Raw genomic sequence first — 9,324 nt, 5'->3', positions numbered from 1 at the left:
TGAGGGATAAAACCCAGGATTCCATGCCCCCTCCCCTCCCTGCTCTAACCCACTAGACCCCACTCACTTCCCAGAGCCAGGATAGAACCCAGGAGTCCTGGCTCCCAGCCACCCCCTTTTCTAACTCACTAGACCCCACTCCCCTCCTGGAATAACCAGTTCCCTCTGTTTTCTCCCACATGCGGGGTAGGATTATTGAGTGATAAGTATTTCCCCCACTTTCTACAGGACCAGTCTGTGGCCAGCAGAGAATCTTGGGCCGGATCGTCGGTGGGGTCAATGCCCGGAGAGGCGAGTGGCCCTGGCAGGCCAGCCTGCAGCTCCGCGGGGAGCACATGTGTGGAGGGACCCTGATTGGTGACAAATGGGTTCTTTCAGCCGCTCACTGCTTCGTTGGGTGAGTCTAGAACCTCAGGGCTCGAATCTTGGGGAAAGAAGTCTGCATGGCCTCTAGAACAGGGTAGCTAGGACTGTGTGTGTCACCTAGCAGGGCGAGTGCAGGGCTGCTCATCTAGAGCCATGGGCACGAGAACGCTCTGTCTAGAACAGTGCACACATCATCCAGAGGCAGAGAGCTGATCTAGAACCCAGCATGGTCTCCAGTACAACATCCTGAGACTTGAAAGAGCAGAGATGACGAAATCTAGAGCATCCGCAATGTCTAGATAGGTATTCAGGATCTAGAGTACAGAGCAGTTAGTCCAAAACCATGCACAGCATCTAGAATGAGCCTAGAGCTGGGCATGTAAACTGTGTGCACCAACCACAGTTGAGGATCTAGATATGTATGCACGATCTGGAAAGAAGGGAGACATAAATCTAGAAAGGTGTGTGCCATCAAGAGCAGTGAATCTAGAGCTGCATGCAGCATCTAGAACAAACATAGCGGCAGGAAACTAAAACAATATGTACAAACCAGAGCAAAGAACCTCATGCTGTATACAACATCTGGAATTAGTCTAAACCCACAATTGTATAGTTGTATGTACTGTCTAGAACTGGTCTAGAACCATGAATGTAGAACTGTTTTGCAGGCACCATCTAGAACAAACCTAGATCCACTAATCTAGAGCTGCAATCCAGAGTGAGTCTAGAGCCATGCACTTAAAAAGATGACCACCACCAAGAGACAAATAACCTCAGAACAGGGAATCTAGAATCAGCAGGATCCATTAACCTAGAACCAAGTGCACCACCAAGAGCCAGGAAGCAATCTATATATATAGAGAGAGAGACAAGATGGCCAGTGTCAGTATGGTGGGTCCTGCGCTTTTCTTGGCAGGGGGCTAACCTGCCACCTCTTGCCCCTGCTCTTGGGGCCTGGGAAGGTGGTAAAGGAGGGAAGCAGGGGAGGGGTCTGGGTTTGCTCCTCACTCTGAGCCCCAGCCCCTCTCAACCCCTGCGGGTTCTCACCCTCTTCCCCCTTGGGTGGGGTAACTTTGGTCCTTAGACGCTGGGAGAGGGAGTCTCCCTCCCCTGTTGGGGCAGGGTCTCCCTTACTTTGGTCCTCTGATCTTTCAAGTCTCACAGCACACCTCCAGGCTCCAGTCCTGTCTCCTTTTCCATGACTGCCTGAAGCGGGGGGGGGGGGGTTATTAGGTTCCTGACAAGGCCTTAATTGATGGCAGGTGATTCAATTAACCTGTAGCCACCCTCCCTAGTCTACAGGGAACCACACCTTAATTAGTCTTAATTAGCTTATATGTTTCCCCTCCAGCACACATACGCATACACAATCAAGGACAAGTCTAGAACTCAGCCTAGTAATGACACCCAGGCCCTTATCTCCCTGCAGGAAGGATACAACCGAGGACTCATCCTCCTGGAACGTGGTACTGGGGCGTCTGAAGCTGGGAGGTGGCCGTCTGCCGGGCGTAGTGCGGAACGTGTCCGAGATCATCACCCACGAGAAGTACAAAGACTTCACTAAGGGCTTCGACATTGCCCTGCTGAGGCTGGCTGAGCCCGTCCCTTTCAGCCGTGATGTAGCCCCCATCTGCCTGCCTTACGCCAACCACCAATTTGCCTTCGGGTCCCAGTGCTGGGCCACCGGCTGGGGCAGGGTGAAGGAGGACAGTGAGTGAGAAGGGAGAGCTCCCGGCAAAGATGGAGACATCTAGTCCCCTGTCCCTTTCCCCGCTCCAGGGTACGCTCATTCCCGACAGGGCACTGACCTGTTTTCTTTCTCTCCCTGCAGTGACCCTCCCACCTCCCAAGCCTCTCAAGAAGGTGGGGCTGGACTTGCTCAGTGCAGAGACCTGCAACTGCATCCATAATAATCTGCGCCAGAAGGAGCTCGCCAGCCCCGCCAGGCCAGGGCTGATCTGTGCCGGGTATCAGAAAGGGGGAGTGGGGCCTTGCCAGGTGAGAGTGAAAGGGGGGTTCCAGGTGGGGGAAAGGCAGGGGGGCTGGGCTAAGGGGTTGGAGAGAGAGAAGGGGAGGGATAGCTCAGTGGTTTGAGCATTGGCCTGCTAAACCCAGGGTTGTGAGTTCAATCCTTGAGGGGGCCATTTAGAGATCAGGGGCAAAAATTGGGGATTGGTCCTGCTTTGAGCAGGGGGTTGGACTAGATGACCTCCTGAGGTCCCTTCCAACCCTGATATTCCATGATTCTATGATTCTAAGGGGAAGCAGATGGGTTGTGGGAGGGGAACAGAGGGGCTGCCCCTGGTTTGGATGGGGGTAGAGAGGGCAAAGGGATCACACCTTGCTCCCCAGCCCTGAATCTCCATGCCATCCCTCCCCAGGGTGATTCCGGGGGGCCGGTAGCCTGCTTCGAGGACGGGACGTGGTTCCAGGCCGGGATCCTGAGCTTCTCAGTGGGCTGTGCCCGGCCCCACAGCCCCATCCTGCTGACCGAGGTCACTGCCTACACCGACTGGATCCAGAACCAGACAGAGGGAGCCTCCTTCGCTGTCCAGACTGCACCGCCCCCCGTCAGCAGTGACCATGAAAAGTGCAGAGGTGCAGCCAGTGGGGAATGGGACATGGGGCCTTTCCCCTCTCGGGAGTGCTGGTTCTGATCCAGCCCCAGGGAGGGGGAATGGCTGGCTGTGAGGGGCAGGTGATAGGCTACTGACTTCTAATCTCTCCAGGTTGTGGGAAGCTGAACGGATCTGAGCTGAGTGTCACTGCCAAGGGGCCATGGCCCTGGTACGTGAGCCTACAATATAGGGGGCAGCACATCTGCGGGGGAGCACTGATCTCTGAGAGCCGGGTGCTGGCGGCCGCTCACTGCTTCATCGGGTGAGTGAGGGGCATGAGGTGGGGGTGACCCAGAAGGGGTTGGGGAGGGAGAGGTGTCATGCACATCAGGGTATCCATGTCTCTATCAGAGATGAATGACTGTCTGTAATGTGTGCCCTGCCCAGCTCCCCTCTGGACCCCACTCCCCTCCCAGAGATAGAACCCAGGAGTCCTGACCCCCCCATCCCCCTCTGCTCTAAGCACTAGACCCCACTCCTCTTCCAGAGCCAGGGATAGAACCCAGAAGTCCTGACCCCCATCCCCTTCTGACCCCACTCCCTTGCCAGTGCCGTGGATCGAACCCCAAACTCCTGACTCCCAGCTCCCTGCCCTGACCGATTAGTAACCCCCTGTGGGGGCTGGGTTGCAGGCGGCAAAACCCCAGAGCCTGGAAGGTGCTCCTGGGTGAACGGCGGGAGGGGGAAGAGCCACGCTGGCAAGAAGAGAGGGGCCTTCGGAAGCTCATCCTCCACGCAGCCTACGTGAATGTGAAGACGGGATTTGACATCGCGCTGCTGAGGCTCGACAAGCCAGTAGTGTTTGGGGAGAACATCTGGGCTGTCTGCGTCCCCTACAAGACACACCGATTTCAGCTCGGCGGCACCTGCTGGGTCAGGGGACGGGAGAATGGTATGTGGGACACGGGGGCCTTTCCCCTCTAGGGGCACCGACTTCGATCTGGCCCCCAGGCAGTAACTGGCTGGCTCAAGGGGGCAGAGGGTAGGATAAGGGGTAGGGCTTGGTAACTTCCAACACAATGTCTCTGTGTTTTTACAGATCGGGCTCCCCCGCCGCAGTCGCTACAGGGCATGGAGGTTGGTCTCATGGGACCTGTCGCCTGTAACTGCACCTACAACCAGTCCGGCTCTGCTGGCAAGGCAGTGTCCATCCTCCCAAATATGCTTTGTGCTGCTCAACAGGAGAAGAGCACCAGCTGTGAGGTGAGTGAGCCATCCTCGGCACAGCATGGCCCCCGGGTCTTCAGAACATCTGGGCAGCCACAACAGCTGGCTCTGAAGGACTGATCTCCATGGCTCCGTCAAGGGAGACATTCCCCCATTTTCCACCCAAAGGCCTGGTTCTGGCAGGCCTTCCGTCCCCCCCGCATCTCACCCCTGCCCCATTTGCTTATCAGATGCTCTGGACGTTCAGGGTGCTGATCACTTGAATCTAGATGCTGGCTCCTCTGGAGCTGTCCATAGTGCTGAAGTGTCCAATCCTCTAGGGCTGAACCATCCAGCATTCAGTGGGGCAGGTACCCAGCAGTAGATGGGGCTTATGGCACTGTCCATGGTACTGAAATTTTCTATTGGCCATTGCTGAGCTACATGCTTTTGGGTCAGGCAGGTTTTCCACGCACCCTTGTTCCTCTGGAGCTGTCCATGGTACTAAGGTGTCCTATTTTGCCCAGGGCTGAGCCATCCGGTGTTGGGTAAGGCATGGATCCAGTATGTCCTGGTTCTCCAGGGTGACCTGTCCTATTGTCTGTGGGTAGTCCATCCTGCCTTGGGTTGGACATTGATGTAGCACACCACAGCTCTCCACGGTGCAGAGATGGTCTGTGCAATCTCTGACCCACTGTGCACTGGGGTAGCTCATGGTCATTCATGGAGGAGGACTGTTCCACTGAATTTCTGGGACAACTCCTCATGCAGCCATGCCCTGGGGAAGACCCAGAATATCCACTGTCCACCAGGCCCTGAGAACCCACCCAGTCTGGAGTTCATGCAGTTGTCCCTTTGCTCGTGACTTTCCAGGGCGATGATGGGGGGCCTCTGATTTGCAATGAGAAGGGCACCTGGTACCTGACTGGCCTCTCCAGCTTTCACAATGGCTGCGGGAGGAAGAGCCAGCCCGGGGTGTACACAGAAGTTAGCGCATACGAGGAATGGATCTTGGACATCACGCGGGATGGTTACTTTGCCAAGCAGCCCATGCCACTTCCAGAGGTCCTAGAAGAGGACAGATGCCCAGTGAAGCCTACTCCAAGTAAGGGGAGATCCAGACAGCAACCTCAGTTTCTTTGGGCACCCATGCTAAGCAGACTGGGGCTAGGTCAATGCTTGGTTGGGAGACCAGAAAGGAAAAACAGGGTGCTGCACAGGGGGCTGCCTGCTCTCTCATGGCAGTCGAGGCTGGCCCCGATGCCCCATAGTGGCATTAGGAGACCCTGTGCTGTAGGGGTTGGGATAGGAACTCAGTAGTGGGCGGTCTCCCCTGGCAGTCAGTGCTGACCCCAATGCCCCACTGCGACACTAGGGGGCGCTGTGCTGCAGGAACCAATGTGGGTGACTCAGAGACACTCCCTGACTAGGCCTCTCTCTCCTGCAGCTTCCGGTGGAGACGGGGAAAAGCCAGTGACACCCACGGGTGGTACCACGCCTGGGGAAGGTGAGTCCCGAAGCATCTGAGGGCACTTTTCCACTGCCCTGGCAGTCCGAGGGGTGTTCAGAAGTGTGGCCTCACTGCAAAGCAACCTGCCCCTCCCGCAATCTGCCTCCCCACCCAGAGCTACCTCCCAGCACCTGGGACAAGCCTTCAACCCTGCCTGCCAACCCCCAAGCCATCCAGAGCCCAGCTCCGCCTCCACCCGCTGCTCCTGTGTGGCACTAGGGGGCACCGCACTGTGGGAAGCAGAGCAAAGGCTCAGTAGGGGGCGCTGTCCTCCGGCAGTCAGGGCTGACCCCGGTGCAGTGTTGGGGGGCGCTGTGCTGCAGGGAACAATGTTGGGGATGCCCAGACACTTACTGACTATGCCTTTCTCTCCTGCAACTTCCGGTGGAGAGGGGGAAAAGCCAGTGACACCCACGGGTGGTACCACGCCTGGGGAAGGTGAGTCCCGAAGCATCTGAGAGCACTTTTCCACTGCCCTGGAAGTCCGAGGGGTGTTCAGAAGTGTGGCCTCACTGCAAAGCAACCTGCCCCTCCCGCAATCTGCCTCCCCACCCAGAGCTACCTCCCAGCACCTGGGACAAGCCTTCAACCCTGCCTGCCAACCCCCAAGCCATCCAGAGCCCAGCTCCGCCTCCACCCACCCCTCTAGTGTGACACTGGAGGGCACCGAGCTGCAGGGGGTGGGGCAGGGCCTAGTAGCGGGTGCTCTTCCCTGGCAGGCAGCGCTGGCCCCGATGCCCCATAGTGGCATTAGGAGACCCTGTGCTGTAGGGGTTGGGATAGGAACTCAGTAGTGGGCGGTCTCCCCTGGCAGTCAGTGCTGACCCCAATGCCCCACTGCGACACTAGGGGGCACTGTGCTGCAGGAACCAATGTGGGTGACTCAGAGACACTCCCTGACTAGGCCTCTCTCTCCTGCAGCTTCCGGTGGAGACGGGGAAAAGCCAGTGACACCCACGGGTGGTACCACGGCTGGGGAAGGTGAGTCCCGAAGCATCTGAGGGCACTTTTCCACTGCCCTGGCAGTCCGAGGGGTGTTCAGAAGTGTGGCCTCACTGCAAAGCAACCTGCCCCTCCCGCAATCTGCCTCCCCACCCAGAGCTACCTCCCAGCACCTGGGACAAACCTTCTACCCTGCCTGCCAACCCCCAAGCCATCCAGAGCCCAGCTCCGCCTCCACCCGCTGCTCCTGTGTGGCACTAGGGGGCACCGCACTGCGGGAAGCAGAGCAAAGGCTCAGTAGGGGGCGCTGTCCTCCGGCAGTCAGGGCTGACCCCGGTGCAGTGTTGGGGGGCGCTGTGCTGCAGGGAACAATGTTGGGGATGCCCAGACACTTACTGACTATGCCTTTCTCTCCTGCAGATTCTGGTGGAGAGGAGGAAAAGCCAGTGACACCCACGGGTGCCACAGAAGAGGAAGGTGAGTCGCTAAGCACCTGAGGCCCCTTTCTCACTTTCCAGGCAGTCTAAAGGATATTCAGATGTCTGGTTTCACTGCAGAGCGACCTGACCCTCCTGCATCCAGAGCTACCCCCCAGCTCCTAGGACAAACCTTCCACCCTGCCTGCCAACCACCAAACCATCCAGAGCCCAGCTCTGCCTCCACCAGTCACTGTGGTGGGGCACTAGGGGGCCCGGTGCTGCAGGGAATGGGGGGCTCATTAAGGGGCGCTCTCCCCTGACAGTCAGTGCTGGCCCTGATGTCCCAGTGTGGTGGTAGGAAGCGCTGAACTGCACGGAGCAGAGCAAGTCAGTCGGGGACACTCGCCCCACACCACCAGTGCTGACCCCAGTCCCCCAGTGCAGCACCAGGGGGCGCTGTGCTGCAAGGATTGGGGCAGGTGGCTCAGTAGGGAGCACTCTCTTCTGGCAGCCAATGCCGACCCCAATGCCCCCGTGCAGTGCTAGGGGGCGCTGTGCTGCAGGGAACAATGTGGGTAACTCAGAGACGCACCCTGACTATGGCCTCTCGCTGCTGCAGGTTCCGGTGGAGAGTGGGAAATTCCAGTGCTACCCGGCTTTGCCCGACGAAGAGAGGGTGAGTCCCGCAGTGCCTGAGCCCCGTTTTCCACTCCCCGGGCAGTCCAAGGGGTGTTGGGATGTGTTGTCTCACCACAGGGCGACCTGATCCTCCTGCAATCGGCCTCCCCGACCAGAGCTACCGCCCAGCTCTTGGGACAAACTTTCCACCCTGCCTGCTAACTGCCAAGCTATCCGGAGCCCAGCTCTGCCGCCACCAGTCAGTCTGGTGGGGTACTAGGGGGCCCGGTGCTGCAGGTGGTGGGGTTGAGGTTTAGCAGGGAGCGCTCTCCCCGGGCAGTCAGTGCTGGCCCCCATGCCCCAGTGCAGGACTAGGGGGTGCCGTAGCTGCAGGGAGTGGGAAAGGGGCTCAGTAAGGGGTGCTCGCCCCTCACCACCAATGATGACCCCCAATGCCACACTGCACTACTAGGGAATAATTTGGGTGACTTAGTAGAGACACTCACTGACTATACCTCTCTTCCCTACAGCTTCCAGGAGCCAGGGGCAGAAGCGAGTGCCACCTGGTTGTGCCAAACGAGGGGCAGGTGAGTCCCCAAATACCCCAGGACACTTTGTCACTCCCCAGGCACTGTAACTGGTGTTCAGAAGTGTGATCTCGCTGCAGAGCGGCCTGACCCTCCTGCAGTCTGCCTCCCCACCCGGCTCTTGAGACAAAGCGTCCACCCTGCCTGCCAACCACCGAGCCATCCAGAGGCCAGCTCTGCCACCGCCAGCCGCTGTCGCGTGGCACTAGGGGGCGCTGTGCTGCAGGGAGCAAGGCAGGGGCTGAAAAGAGGTGCTGTCCCCTGGCAGTCAGGGATGGCCCCAGTGTAGCATTAGGGGGCGCTGTGCTGACAACGTCCATTGCAGTGTCTCCGGCACGTTCGTCTTTAATCCAAGTGTTCGTTCTGGTGTCCTAGCTGAATCCCTCGCTCTGCCTGCCTCGCTCCGCCCTGCGCTTTCAGCTGGATACCAGGGTCCCCTCCTCTTCCTGTATTAAACTGTGTAGCTCAGTACCCGGCCACCCACCCCAGAGGTGACCGCATCTCAGCACCGGGTGTGCTATCCCTGTGCTGCGTTATGTGCAGCTGTTCCCCAGCTGCCCCGCCCCAGAGCCGGCTGCATCTCCGCGCCAGGTGAGCCATCCCCATGCAACGGCACCCCAGAGCTGGCTGCATCTCTGCGCCGGGTGAGCCATCCCCATGCAACGGCACCCCAGAGCTGGCTGCATCTCTGCGCCAGGTGAGCCATCCCCATGCAACGGCACCCCAGAGCTGGCTGCATCTCAGCGCCAAGCCAGTGATCCCTGTGCGTGCAGCCTCTAAAGTGCTTTGGGATCCACCATAGCATCATAACCATGGCTAAAGATACCGCATGACCTCACTGCCTGTTGTCTTTCTGGTCACTTTCGCAGATAAAAACTGGAAGGGACACAAGGGAAAGATCCGTGTCTATTAGCTACTGACCCACAGAAGAGAATTCTGGCTCCGTCTGTTTGCTTCATCCAATGGCAGATTGTCACTTGCTAATCGGCAGCTCTCTCTGTTTCCTGTGCGGTCCCAGCTGCTGAGATGTCGAATCGGGCACGAGAGAAGCCACTCGCCTTCATTTGTGTTATGATCCCTTCCCAGTGGGACCTCCTACCCAGCATCCTATGGATTTA

General features: G+C 58.3%; 1 protein-coding gene across 1 annotated transcript; it reads left to right on the top strand.

Annotated features, from left to right (window-relative positions):
* The first annotated feature begins 335 nt into the window (after nucleotides 1-335).
* Nucleotides 336-9,119, top strand: LOC141988965 (serine protease 53-like). The gene is made up of 15 exons (XM_074955136.1): nucleotides 336-397; nucleotides 1,796-2,076; nucleotides 2,198-2,364; nucleotides 2,748-2,964; nucleotides 3,096-3,246; nucleotides 3,617-3,876; nucleotides 4,024-4,187; nucleotides 5,004-5,235; nucleotides 5,578-5,637; nucleotides 5,941-6,078; nucleotides 6,562-6,621; nucleotides 7,003-7,059; nucleotides 7,621-7,677; nucleotides 8,150-8,206; nucleotides 9,076-9,119. The coding sequence occupies exons 1-15, from the start codon at nucleotides 336-338 to the stop codon at nucleotides 9,117-9,119; spliced, it is 2,007 nt and encodes a 668-aa protein (XP_074811237.1).
* Nucleotides 9,120-9,324: the final 205 nt, after the last annotated feature.

The sequence above is a fragment of the Natator depressus genome, chromosome 6 (assembly GCF_965152275.1).
Source record: "Natator depressus isolate rNatDep1 chromosome 6, rNatDep2.hap1, whole genome shotgun sequence".
In the NCBI taxonomy this organism is placed as follows: Eukaryota; Metazoa; Chordata; order Testudines; family Cheloniidae; genus Natator; species Natator depressus.
The sequence above is the reverse complement of the archived record's forward strand: the minus strand, read 5'-3'. Positions and strand labels throughout refer to the sequence as shown.

Bases quoted from the DNA above. Each gene is read 5' to 3' on its own strand.
- LOC141988965 (XM_074955136.1), top strand. From the start codon at position 336: ATGTGTGGAGGGACCCTGATTGGTGACAAATGGGTTCTTTCAGCCGCT. The intron at 398-1,795 runs GTGAGTCTAGAA...ATCTCCCTGCAG, and splicing joins GCCGCTCACTGCTTCGTTGG to GAAGGATACAACCGAGGACT. The intron at 2,365-2,747 runs GTGAGAGTGAAA...ATCCCTCCCCAG, and splicing joins GGGGAGTGGGGCCTTGCCAG to GGTGATTCCGGGGGGCCGGT.